The sequence below is a fragment of the Artemia sp. Qi Xiang Cuo genome, chromosome 4 (genome assembly GCF_049724085.1).
Source record: "Artemia sp. Qi Xiang Cuo chromosome 4, ASM4972408v1, whole genome shotgun sequence".
Classification (NCBI taxonomy): Eukaryota; Metazoa; Arthropoda; class Branchiopoda; order Anostraca; family Artemiidae; genus Artemia; species Artemia sp. Qi Xiang Cuo.
In genome coordinates this window covers 6,287,883-6,302,063 of record NC_142797.1, presented here as the reverse complement: position 1 = coordinate 6,302,063, position 14,181 = coordinate 6,287,883, and the positions used below count along the sequence as shown (strand labels likewise).

At 40.9% G+C, this 14,181-nt stretch overlaps 1 protein-coding gene across 2 annotated transcripts in view; it reads left to right on the top strand.

Moving 5' to 3' along the window:
- The window catches only part of BORCS5 (BLOC-1 related complex subunit 5), an 87,282-nt gene that overhangs the window by 53,035 nt on the left and 20,066 nt on the right, over positions 1–14,181 (top strand). For both annotated transcript variants that reach the window (XM_089087378.1, XM_089087380.1), the window contains exon 3: positions 11,180–11,361. In XM_089087378.1, coding sequence (XP_088943504.1) covers positions 11,180–11,361 — 182 coding nt within the window. The remainder of the gene's footprint in view (positions 1–11,179; positions 11,362–14,181) is intronic.

Here is a 14,181-nt window from a genome sequence, read left to right as displayed (position 1 = left end):
GGGAATGATGGGCGTGGGTGGGCTAGTTACCCTCCAATCACTTTCGACTATTAAAAAGGGCATTAGCCCTTTGAATTTCCAATCGAATGAGCTTTTTTTGAAGTTTCTACGACAACGCATTCTATAAAAACCTTATATGCCCCCAGGGCATAACTTAAAATCCTTGCCCTCAGGGTTGTGGTGGAGTGTCCTCCACAAAAACAAATTTTCTATATGGAAATCAACAACGCTTAACAAAATGGAGATCTCCCAAGTTTGTTTGTCTGTGTGTTGGGGACTGATGGAGGTGGGGAGGGTCTTGTTGCCTTCCAATAACTTTTAACTATTAAAAAGCGTAGTAGCCCTTTGAATTTCCAATCGAATGAGCCTGTTTTTATGTTTCTACGACAACGCCTTCTATAAAACCTTATATGCCCCCAGGGCATAACTTAAAACCCTTGCCCCGAGGGTTATGGGGGTGTGTCCTCCTCAAAAAGATATTTTTTATCTTCAAATCAGCTACGCTGACAATATTCCTATCTCAAAATTTTGATTGGATGTGTTTGGGGGAATGATGGGTGTGGGGGGGGGGGGGGTAGTTACCCTCCAATCACTTTCGGCTATTAAAAAGGGCACTAGTCCTTTGAATTTCCAATCGAATGAGCCTGTTTTTACGTTTCTACGACATTGCCTTCTGTAAAAGCCTTATATGCACCCAGGGCATAAGTTAAAACCCTTGCCCTGAGGGTTGTGGGGGAGTGTCCTCAAAAACCTATTTTCTATGTGGAAATCAACTACGTTGAACAAAATGGCTATATCACAATTTTAATTGGATGTGTTTGGGGGAAAGATTGGCATGGGGGGGGGGGGGCTAGTTGCCCTTTAATCACTTTCGACTATTAAAAAGGGCACCAGCCCTTTGAATTTCCAATCGAATGAGACTTTTTTGAAGTTTCTAGGACAAAGCCTTCTATAAAATCCTTAGATGCCCCCGGGGCATAACTTTAAACCCTTGAACTGAGGGTTGTGGGGGAGTCTCCTCTTTAAAAACACATTTTCTATCTTGAAATCAACTACGCTTAACAAAATGGCTATCTCAAAATTTTGATTGGATTTGTTTGGGGGAATGATGGGCCTGGGGGGGGGGGCTAGTGGCCCTCCCTATCACTTTCGACTATTAAAAAGGGAACTAGCCCTTTGAATTTCCAATCGAATGAACCTGTTTTGAAGTTTCTAGGACAACGTCTTCTATAAAAATCTTATATGCCCCCAGGATAACTTAAAACCCTTGCCCTGAGGGTTTTGGGGGAGTGTCCCCTCAAAAACACATTTTATATCTGGAAATCAACTACGCTGAACAAAATAGCTATCTCAAAATTTCAATTGGATGTGTTTTGGAGAATGATTGGAGTGAGGGGGGGGGGCTAGTTGCCCGCCAATCACTTTTGACTATTAAATAGGGCACTAGAACTATCGATTTCCAATTGAATGAACACCATATGCCCAGGGCATAACTTAAAACCCTTGTCCTAAGGGTTGTGGGGGAGTGTCTATCTGAAAATTAACTCCGCTGAACAACATGGCTATCTCCCACTTGTGATTGCATGTGTTTGCGGGAATGAAGGGCGGGGGTGGGCTAGTTGCCCTCCAATCACTTTCGACTATTCAAAAGGGCACTAGCCCTTTGAATTTCCAATCGAATCGGCCTGTTTTGAAGTTTCTACGACAACGCCTTCTATAAAACCTAATATGCCACCAGGGCATAACTTAAAACCCTTGCCCTGAGGGTTGTGGGGGAGTGTCCTGCTCAAAAGTACATTTTCTATCTGGAAATCAACTACGCTGCACAAAATGGCTATCTCAAAATTTGGATGGGATGTGTTTGGGGGACTGCTGGGCGCGGGGGGGGCTAGTTGCCCTCCAATCACTTTCAACTATTAAAAATGGCAATATCCCCTTGAATTTGAAATTGACTGAGCTTTTTTTGAAGTTTCTACGAGAACGCCTTCTATAAAAACCTTCTATGCCCCCAGGGCATAACTTAAAACCCTTGCCCTGAGGGTTGTAGGGGAGTGTCCTCCTCAAAAACACATTTTCTATCTGGAAATCAACTACGCTGAACAAAAGGGCTATCTCAAAATTTCAATTGGATGTGTTTCGGGGAGTGATTGGTTTGAGGGGGGGGGGGGCTAGTTGCCCTCCAATCACTTTCGAATATTAAAAAGGACACTAGAACTCTCGATTTCCAATCGAATGAACACCATTTTGAAGTCTCTACGACGACCCCTTCTATATGAAGTGCCCTACTTTAAAGAAAAAAAAAATAAATTGTACTTTGTGTCAAAATTGATCTTGTGTCAACATGGTACATTGTGTCAACATGATATGCCCTCAGGGCATAACTTAAAACCCTTGCCCCGAGGGTTGTGGCGGAGTGTCCCCCTCAAAAAGATATTTTCTATATGGAAATCAACTACGCTGAACAAAATGGCTTTCAAAATTTTGATTGGATATGTTTGGGGGAATGATGGGCGTGGGGGGGGGAGGCTAGTTACCGTCCAATCACTTTCGACTATTAAAAAGGGCACTAGCCACTCCAATTTCCAATCGAATGAGCCCTTTTCGAAGTTTCTACGACAACTCCTTCGATACGAAGTGCCCGAGCATGGAGAAAGAAAAACACATTGTGCCCACATCGTTCTTTACTTAGGCAGCGCTAGCGTGCTGCCTATGATGGGCAAATTGGAGAGTGGGCGTGGGTGGGTGGGAGTTGAAGGGGGATTAGTTGCCCTCCAATCACTTTCGACTCTTAAAAAGGGCGTCAGACCTTTCTATTTTCAATCGAATGAGCCCCTTTTGGAGTTCCCACGACAACTCCTTCGATACGAAGTGCCCTGGTCTAAACAACAAAAAATATCACCAAACACTTTCGACTATTAAAATTGGTACTAGCCCTTTGAATTTCAAATCGAATGAGCCCTTTTTCAAGTTTCTTCGACAAAGATTTCAATAAAAACCTTATATGCCCCCAGGGCATAACTTATAACCCTTGCCCTGAGGGTTGTGGGGGAGTTTCCTCCTCAAAAACATATTTTCTATCTGGAAATAAACTACGCTGAACAAAATGGCTATCTCAAAATTTGTATTGGATGTGTTTGGGGAATGATGGGCGGGGGGCTAGTTACCCTCCAATCACTTTCGACTATTAAAAAGGGCACTAGGCCTTTGAATTTCCTATCGAATGAGCCTTTTTTGAAGTTTCTAAGACAACGCCTTCTATAAAAATCTTATATGCCCCCAGTGCCCTGAGGGTTTTGGGGGATTTTTCTCCTCAAAAATGTACTTTCTGTCTGGAAATCAACTACGCTGAAGAAAATAGCTCAACTACGCTGAAGAAAATGGAAAATCTCCAAATTTTGATTGGATGTGTTTGGGGGAATGATGGGCGTGGCGGGGGGCTAGTTGCCCTCCAATCACTTTTGACTATTAAAAGGAAACTAGCCCTTTGAATTTCCAGTCGAATGAGCCTTTTTTGAAGTTTCTACGATAATGCCTTCCACAAAAACCTTATATGCCCCCAGGGCATAACTTAAAACCCTTTCCCTTAGGGTTGTGGGGGAGTGTCCTCCTCAAAAATATATTTTCTATCTCAAAATTTTGATTGTATGTTTTTGGGGGCATCATGGGCGTGGGGGGGGGTGGCTAGTTGCCCTGCAACCACTTCGACTATTAAAAAGGGCAGTAGCCCTCTGAATTTCCAATCGAATGAGCCTTTTTTGAAGATTCTACGACGACGCCTTCTATAAAAAACCTTAAATGCCCCCAGGGCATAACTTAAAACCCTTGCCTTGAGGGTTGTGGGGGAATTTCCTCCTCAAAAAAATATTTTCTATCTGGAAATCAACAAGCCTACGCTGAACAAAATGGCTATCTCAAAATTTAGATTGGATGTGATGGGGAGAATGATGGGCATGGGGGGGGCTAGTTGCCCTCAAATCACTTTTGACTATTAAAAATGGCACTAGCCCTTTGAATTTCCAATCGAATGAACCTGTTTTGAAGTTTCTACGACAACGCCTTCTATAAAAACCTTATATTCCCCCAAGGCATAATTTTAAACCCTTGCCCTGAGGGTTGTGGGTGAGTGTGCTCCTCAAAATATATTTTTTATCTGGAAATCAACTACGCTGAACAAAATGGCTATCTAAAAATTTTGATTGGATGTGTTTGGGGGAATGATTGGCGGGGGGGGGGGGCAAGTTACCCTTCAATCACTTTCGACTATTAAAAACGGCACTAGCCACTCCAATTTTCAATCGAATGAGCCCTTTTGGAAGTTTTTACGACAACTCCTTCGATACGAAGTGCCCGGGTACGAAAAAAAAACACATTGTGGCCACATCGTTCTTTACTTCGTTAAACTTTGTTTTACTTCGTTTACATCGTTATTTTTTATCTGGAAATCAACTACGCTGAACGAAATGGCTATCTCACAATTTTGATTGGATGTGTTTGGGGGAATGATGGGCGAGAGAGGGGGGCTAGTTGCCCTCCAATCACTTTCGACTATTAAAAAGTGCATAACTTAAAGCCCTTGCCCTGAGGGTTGTGGGGGAGTGTCCTCCTCAAAAACGTATTTTCTATCTGGAAATCAACTACGCTGGACAAAATGGTTATCTCACAATTTTGATTGGATGTGTTTGGGGGAATGACGGGCGGGGGGGGGGCTAGTTGCCCTTCAATCACTTTTGACTATTAAAAAGGGCACTAGCCCTTTGATTTTCCAATCGAATGAGGCTTTTTTGAAGTTTCTACGGCAACACATTCTATAAGAACCTTCTATGCCCCAAGGGCATAACTTAAAACCCTTGCCCTGAGGGTTGTGGGGGAATGTCCTCCTCAAAAACACATTTTCTATCTGGAAATCAACTACGCTGAACAAAATGGCTATCTCAAAATTTTGATTAGATGTGCTTGGGGGACTGATTGGCGTGAGGGGGGGGGGCTAGTTGCCCTCCAATCACTTTCGACTATTAAAAAGGACACTAGAACTCTCGATTTCCAAGCGAATGAACCCCTTTTGAAGTCTCTACGGCGACCCCTTGTATATGAAGTGCCCTACTTCAAAGAAAAAAAATAATAAACTGTACTTTGTGTCAACATTGATCTTGTGTCAACATGGTACAGTAGGGTGGCTAGTTACCCTCCAATCACTTTCGACTATTAAAAACGGCACTAGCCACTCCAATTTTCAATCGAATGAGCCCTTTTGGAAGTTTTTACGACAACTCCTTCGATACGAAGTGCCCGGGTACGAAAAAAAAACACATTGTGGCCACATCGTTCTTTACTTCGTTAAACTTTGTTTTATTTCGTTTACATCGTTCTTATTAATCTGGAAATCAACTACGCTGAATGAAATGGCTATCTCAAAATTTTAATTGGATGTGTTTGGGGGAATGATGGGCGAGAGAGGGGGGCTAGTTGCCCTCAAATCACTTTCGACTATTAAAAAGTGCACTAGACCTTTGAATTTTCAGTCGTAAATTTTCTCTTTTTCAGGTTTCTACGACAAAGGTTTCAATAAAAACTTATATATCCCCAGGGCATAACTTATAACCCTTGCTCTGAAGCAAGGCTTATAAGCCTTGCTCTGTGGGGGGAGTGTCCTCAAAGGTATAATTTCCTGAACTTTAACTGCGTGGAACAAAATGGCTATCTCAAAATTTTGATAGGATGTTTTTGGGGAAATGGTAGGCGTGGAAGGGGTGTTAGTTGCCTTCCTATTACTTTTGACTATCAAAATGGGCACAGGCCATTTCAATTTCTAATCGAATGAGCCCTTTTTGAAGTTTCTACGACAACGCGTTCAATAAAAACTTTATATGACCCCAGAGCATAACTTATAACCCTTGTCCTGGGGGCTGTGAGGGGGTTGTCATCCTCAAAGACCTAATTTCCAGAACTTAAAACTACGTTGAACAAAATGGCTGTCTCAAAATTTTTGATTGGATGTGTTTGGGGAAAAGGTGATCTCAAAATTTTGATTGGATGCCCCCAGGGCATAACTCACAACACTTACCCCGAGGGTTGTGGGGGAGTGTCCTCCTCAAAAACATATTTTCTATCGGGAAATCAAGTACGCTGAACAAAATGGCTATCTCAAAATTTTGATTTGATGTGTTTGGGGAATGATGGGCGGGGGGCTAGCTGCCCTCCAATACCTTTCGACTATTAAAAAGGACACAAACCCTTTGAATTTCCAATCTAATGAGATTTTTTTGAACTTTCTACGGCAACACCTTCTACAAATACATTATAAGCCCCCAAGGTATGGATTAAAACCGGTACCCTCAGGGTTGTAGGGGAGCGTCCTCCTCAAAAACATATTTACTACCTGGAAATCAACTCCGCTGAACAAAATGGCTATCTCAAATTTTAATTGGATGTTTTTGGGGGAATGATGGGCGTGGGGGTAGCTAGTTGGCCTCCAATCACTTTAGACTATCAAAAAGAGCACTAGCCCTTTGAATTTCCTATCGAATGAGCCTTTTTTGAAGTTTCTACGACAACGCCTTCTATAAAAACCTTATATGCCCCCAGGGCATAACTTAGAACCCTTGCCCCGAGGGTTGTTGGGGAGTGTCCTCCTCAAAAAGATATTTTCTATCTGGAAATCAACTACGCTGAACAAAATGGCTATCCCAAAATTCTGATTGGATGTGTTTTGGGGAATGATGTGGGGTGGGGTGGGGGGGGGCGGGGGTAGTTGCCCTCCAATCACTTTCGACTATTAAAAAGGGCACTAGAACTTTGAATTTCCAATCCAATGGGCCCTTTTTGACGTTTCTACAACAAAGCCTTCATTAAAAAGCGTATATACCCCTAGGGCATAACTTAAAACCCTTGGCCTAAAGGTTGTGGGGGATTTTCCTCCTTAAAAACATATTTTCTACCAGGAAATCAACTACACTAGGCTGAACAAAATGGCTATCTCAAAATTTTGAGAGGCTGCTGAATTGTTGTCTGGCCCACAATCTAACGATTGCGAACACATGGTTCCAGAGACCGAATATAGCCAAGTACACCTGGTATAGCAATGATGGATCAACAAAGAAGATGCTCGACTACATCATCGTACGTCGACGATGGCTGTCGGCTGTCCAGAATTGCCGCACCTACCGTGGCGCTGAGCTCGCGAACACCGACCACCAACTGGGAGCAGCCAAAATTAAGCTCCGCCTCAAAGCTATGAAGAGCAGCCAGTCTTCTCGGAAAATTGATGCCGGTCGTATCCAACAGGACCCCCCTCTGGCTGATCGGTACCATTTGGAGATATCCAACTGATTTGAGGTCCTTGGCCAATGCGATGACAGTGAAGTTGCATGGAAGTCCTTCAAAGAGAACATTCTTGCGGCAGCAACTGACGTTGTTGGAATGAGGCAACGGAAGAAAAAGGACTGGATCAGTAATCACTCCCTTGCCATCATAGAGCTCAGGCGAGAAGCACGTCTTGGCGGGGACATGGCTACATACAGACTGCTAAACAAAGAGCGCAATTCCATGCTGCGTAAAGACCGCAAGGCTTTTATTGACAGCAAGGCATCTGAACTGCAAGAGGCCGCCAAGAAAAAGGACAGTGGAGCTACCTACAAGATTCTTCGTGAGCTGTCAGGTCAGCACACTCAAACTACGTCATACCTTCGAAGCGCTAGCGGTGAGAATATCTACGACCAATCCCAATGCCTCCTCCAGTGGGAGGACCACTTTGAGAAACTGCTCAACTCAGATCCACCAGACCAGACAGACCACAAGCTAGCAGCTGCTGTGGCTACTACCATACCTGCTCCTGATGGTCCTGAATTTACAGCGGAGGAGATAAAAGCTGCCACCCGCAAGCTAAAGAATAAGCGCAAATCGCAAGGAATATGTGGCCTAACATCGGAATTCCTTAAAAATGGGGGTCCAGCCATGATCCTCTGGCTACAAATGCTGTTTAACCTTGTGTGGCACTCTGAAAAAATCCCCTCAGACTGGAAGAAGGGCCTACTTGTACCAATCTACAAGAGGAAGGGGAGCAAAGCAGAATGTAGCAATTATCGTGGTATAACTTTACTCTCAGTTCCTGGAAAGCTCTTCGCTATGCTGCTTCTCAAACGGGCAACAAGCTACCTTCATGCCCTCCGTCGCCCCCAGCAAGCTGGCTTCATGCCAGGCAGGTCCACCACCGAGCAAATCCATACGATTAGACAGCTAGTAGAGAAAACTCTTGAATATAAGAGGAAGGCGTACATTGCCTTTGTCGATTTTCGATCTGCCTTCGACACTGTCGATAGGCAGTCACTATGGCTAATCCTCCAGTCTGCTGGCGTACCCACGAAAATCTTCCGTCTCCTCAAAGAGCTGTATAAAACCACTGAAAGTGCGGTGATCGTAAATGGACGGCCTTCCGGATATTTCAAAATTAGAAACGGTGTCCGGCAAGGATGTGCCGCTGCACCTGAGCTCTTTAACTGTGTAATAGACCACATCCTGAATAAAACACAGCAGGAGCAGCCGTTTGGCATAGGCTTTGCTGGAAGAGTTCTTTCAGACGTCAACTTTGCCGACGACGTGGCGCTAATATGCGAAAACATTAGTGACCTCAAAACTACACTGGAAACACTGGCCTCTGCCGCTGAGAAACTCGGTCTGAAAATAAATTGGTCGAAGACCAAGATAATACCCGTTGAGAAAACGCCGTCCAACCCCCTGTCATCTGTGGAAATTTTTGGCCAGACTGTAGAGTTAGTTAAGCAGTTTACCTACCTTGGTTCAATTGTCTGCTCAAAGGGATGCCTAGATGCCGAAATATCAGCAAGAGCGGCAAAAGCAAACTCTGTCTTCGGTCACCTTCTAAAAACAGTCTTCCATAAGCCCCAGATCAGCCACCTCACCAAAGCACGAATATATTCTGCTTCGGTTGCCAGCGTTATACTCTATTCTGCCGAGACTTGGTCGCTGACTCAGACACAGACGCTGAAGGTAGATGCCATCCAGACGAAACACCTCCGAAAAATCGAACGCTCCCGATAGTCCGACAGGGTACGAAATTCGGAAATCTTCAGGTCCTTCAAACTCCCACCCCTGTCCAAGCAGCTTGAGTCTCGCTCGCTGCGTTGGTATGGTCATCTTCTCTGTCTGCCTGCCCAAACACCCGCCCGGCTCATCTTCGATTTAGACCCGGCTGCAAACGGCTGGAGGCGTCCTAGGGGAAGACTACGCACCAGATGGGCGGACTTCATCCGTGATCGGCTTGCCTCCAGAAACATCAACCCGGCTGAAGCGACAACCGTCGCCTTGAACCGACCACTCTGGAGAAGACTGACGGCGCTGACGACTGGTTCCCTCTACGCTGGCGACGCTGCCGAGCAAGAGCTTTAAGTAAGTAAAAGTGTTTGGGGAAATGATGTTCGTAGGGGGGTCTAGTTGCCCTCCAATCACTTTCGGCTATTAAAAAGGACACTAGCTACTCCGATTTCCAATCGAATGAGCCCTTTTCGAAGTTTCTACGACAACTCCTTCGATACGAAGTGCCTGGGTATGGAGAAAAAAAAACACATTGTGCCAACGTCGTTCTTTACTTAGGCAGGGCTCGCGCGCTGCCTATGATATGTTCGTTTAAAGTTTCACTTGATTATTTAAATTCCTATTTGTCTTTGGTTTTATTTATTCAGTCAACCATAACAACATTTGTTCAAGTAGATACAAAATTGCTTGCTGTTATGCGTTTGTGACGTGCATAAGTTAAGAAATGGTTAGAATAGCCGGGCATAACATTTTAATGTTTTTACAGGAGTAATAATTTAAGTTAATTTAATAATCTATAGAAAGTGCTTTAGAATATTCATGGAAAAGAACAACTTTTCATGAATTTCAAAACAGAGTAAACACGTTTAGTTTGGGATACTTTTTAATTCAATTCTTTTATGTTACTATTTGGAAAGCTGAAATTAAGAAATATAAGTAAATATTAATAGACCTGGTTTCAAAGTCAAAAGCATATTCGTCTTAGTATTGGTCAAAAACAGGAAAAAAAGAAGAAAAAGCACAATCTATCTCCTGTTCATAATCCCAATCTATTTCTTACCCTAATTTGGCTGGTTTCATCCCCTCCCCCTTCTCCTAATGTGTACTGTAACAAGGTCAATTGGATTCTTTTGATCACTGACTCTTTGAGTTTAGTATTTTCTTTATAAAGGGCTTGTCTTTCACCACAGACATCTCTGACTGACTATTTTTATCCCTGTTTCTTTTGTGATGATCATGATGAAAATCGGCGCCGAAAACTAGAAAATTTTTCAAGTTCAAATCGACGCCGATTTCTTTGGAAATCGGCACTGATTTGGAAATCAGTTCCCGAAATCAGCTACGTGTGCCCAGCCCTTAAAGTAATACATAGCTGCACTTAATTTGTGCAATCCATTTAAAATTTATAAGCTAACCCTTTTCTCCAAAGATTTAGTGGAGTGGACACTTTTCAAAAGTTGTTAAGTTCAAATATTTCAGTTGGATATTTAAGGTTTTTATCCTTAACCTTTTTATCTTGCTTTTTACCTTTTCTATCTAGCTAAAAAGTCACATGAACTTCTAACCGCTTGCTGATTGACACTAGGACAAAAGAGAGATTGACAGTACCAGCAGAATAAGGCCATTACCTAGATCCAAGAAGTCTATGGCAATTCTGGCTTCTTGTGTGCTCGGGGCAAAACCTTGATTAGCGCCCCACCCCCTATCTCTCATGAAATTTTCAGACCAAATTTCAACAAAATTATCATTTATTTATAAAATTATTTTCAATTTTGTTAATCAAATAACGTTTTTTTTATTTAATTATTTTAATTATTTGTATTTAATGATTTTTTACCCATTAATTTATTTTCTTAATTAATAATTTATTAATTATTTTATTTATTAACTGCGCCATCTACTTCATTTTATTAAAATTAAAATTCAAAAGTAACAAAATGAGTATGACCATTAGATTATTTATTTTAATTTTTGCGCTCCTAAAATTTCTGCGCCCGGGCAAGTGCCCCCGCTGACCCCCTAAAACTGCCTCTGCAAGAAGTAGAGGTTCAATAAACCAATATATTTTCCATAAATAGGTGAATAATTGAATTATTTCAATACACTTCACAACTTTAATGTTCTATTTCAGCTGGTGATTCTCCAATTTCAAAAAAGAAACCACACCCAGCAATATCGAACTTAAGAAGGTCTAGAAGTGAGACAAGACAGCCTAGTATAGAAAGTATTAACAAGAAAGGTGGCATTGTTACGGTTTCAAAACCAACTATCCTTGAACGAAGTATATCTGACACTGACCTATCAAGACTTCAGGTATTATGGAAAGTTTTACTATTAAAATACATTTTGTTCTTTTTTTTTGCTGACTTGAACAAGAATATCAGTTTTTAATTAAAATAGCTACAGTACTTTCCTAACCCCTTACGAGTATTTTTTTAGAAATAAGAAACAGAATTAGGTCAAATTACTGAGTAGAACAATATACCAAGACTCACAGGTCACAACAGTATTCATAGGGTAGAAACCACAATATGAATTTAGCCTAAGTACACTGAAAAAGCAGAGTTCCTAAAGGAAGAAGAGGCAGAGGTGCAGGACATGATTGGTGCAACGTAAAATGATTCCACCATTTTTCATAAAAATGTGAATAATTTTTTATAAAAATGATTGGTGCAACATTTGTGTTGCACTCTAAATGGTGCAACACAAGGTAAAAATCAATAGCTTTTGCTTCTATTTGAAAAAAAATTTTCAGGCTAAGCCAGGGATGACAGATACTTTTCAGAGTATTGCCTATCTCCAAATGGTGCAATGCTTGGTGCAAATGCAGGGCTACTAATGAAATAAGAGCAGAGATATCAGACATGTTTCAGAGAAATTGTTTTTTTTCAAATGGTACAATGCAGGGTTTCTAAAGGAAAAAGAGGCAAAGATGCGAGACGCTTTTCAGGGAAAAAAAATATATATCTCCATGTCATGCAAAAAAGGGTTAATAAAGAAGGAAGAGCTAAGGATGCTAGCCGCTTGTCATCAAAACCGCTTATCTCTGTATGATACAGGGTATGGTGCCAAACAGGGCTACTAAAGATGGAAGAGCCAGGGATGACATAAATTTATCAGAGAAATAGTCTATCTGAAAAATGGTGCTATGCTCGGTTGCTAAAGAAGGAAGAGAAATTTATCAGAGAAATTGTATATCTCCAATTGATAAAATGCAGGCTTACTAAAGAAGGAAGAGCCAAGGATAACGTAAATTTATCAGAGAAATTGTCTATCTCCAAATGGTACAATGCAGGGTCACTAAAGAAGGAAGAGCCAGGGATGTTATAAATTTATCAGACAAATTATCCATCTCCAAATGGTACAATGCTTGGTACTTGAGCAGGATCAGTAAAGAATTAAAAACAGAGGTATCAGACACTAATCAGGTAAATTATCTTATAATGGTGCAAAGCAAGGAAAAAACCAATAATTTTTACTTCTTCTTGAAAAAAATTTCAGACTAAAAGCAGAAGTAGTTTTTATGATTTTAAGTATAATTTTTGACATAGAATATTTTTTATACTCATTATACGAATTTTTGATATAGGCCTTAAATAGACGTTAAAACGGCTGAATAAATAAAGTCCTTGCTTTATTTTAAAGTTTTGAAAGTGGCTTCAGTGACTTCTATATGTTGACTAATATATATTAGGACAATATGAAACATTATACTTAACTAGGCTGTAGAATAAGATTTTAAGAATTGACCTTGGAAATGTATGTGCTAGCTTTCTATAAATTCAAAGACTCTTAAAAACTTTCATAATGATCAGATTATTATGATTCTTAAGTGAAAGATTTTTAATAAAGCAAAATACCTAGGAGTAGAAAGCAACGCTCCTTAGGTCTACTTAGAGAGACCCTTGATAAGTATATTTCATTCAAGTCAGGACAAGGCTTTGTGACCTATGAAAAAATGAGAAAGCATGGCTTTCCAACAGTTAAAACAAGGTAATTTACATTAAACCACTTGATAGCTCTTTCAATAAGGACTGTCATCTTTGAACAAAGATCAAACTCAGGTTCTACTGGTTATGCTAAGAGCATTGTTATCAGCAAAAGCAATGAGTGTACCCAGAAAAGACAAACTCGTGTTACAGCTGGTGGCGGATGCTGGTTGTTGAAGACAACCAAAAAATCGTAGTTTTTGGATTTTCAACCACATTAATAAGGCCATTAATATAAATTAAAAAGAGTATCAGCCCAATGATAGATCCTTGCGGAACGCCAAATTCTGTTCCGAAAGTTTTACATAGCAGTGGATCCACCGAGATGACTTGACCAAGTGATTATGAAAGAAACCAAGAATAAGCATTCCCTCTTATATGGGATGGTTTCCGAAGAAGAATCTTGTCTTTTATTGAGTCGAAAGCTTTTCGCACATCGAGAAACAGAACAGCAGGTATCAGGCAAGAGTCAACAACTGAAATTAAATATTCAAGAGAGTTGCACATGAATGCTCATTTGAGTGCTTTGTCCTAAAACTAAATAGGAAATCATGAAAAAAAAAATTTAGTTAAAAATGATCCGGAAGTCGAGAAAGCATAGCTTTCTCAGAATTTTATTAAATACTGGAAAAAGAGACACAATTTTCAAAGCCATTGATTTAAGACAAATATGTCTTAGATAAGACCTAAAATCAGGTAAAGAAGAAGAAGGAATGTAGAAGAGGCTGCAGAGGCTCTTTATTTGGCTGAAGAGGCTCTTTACTGGAGAAGCTGTTATAAGCTAAATAGAAAGTAAACACAATTGGAACTTTTAGCGCACTTTTTACGATTTCGCCGTCTATCAAAACATATGAAGGGACAGAAGGAGGAAAAGAAAATGATCTGATAGATAGCAGAATTGATTACTGGACATGTTTCCATAGTGCCTTTACTGCAGAGAATTTTCTAAAATAAAATGATGGTTTAGCCTTTGGCAAAGCGGATTGCAAACTCTTTTGTAGGCTTTGTAAAGTTGACGTGAGAATCACGCAAAGATGGATTAGAGGAGCTATAAACCTTCCAAAGACTTTCACTTTCTTAAGATTTTACGAAATTCAGGAGCCATCCTTAGGTTAAGTGAAGCAGTCCTTATTGATGCTAGATT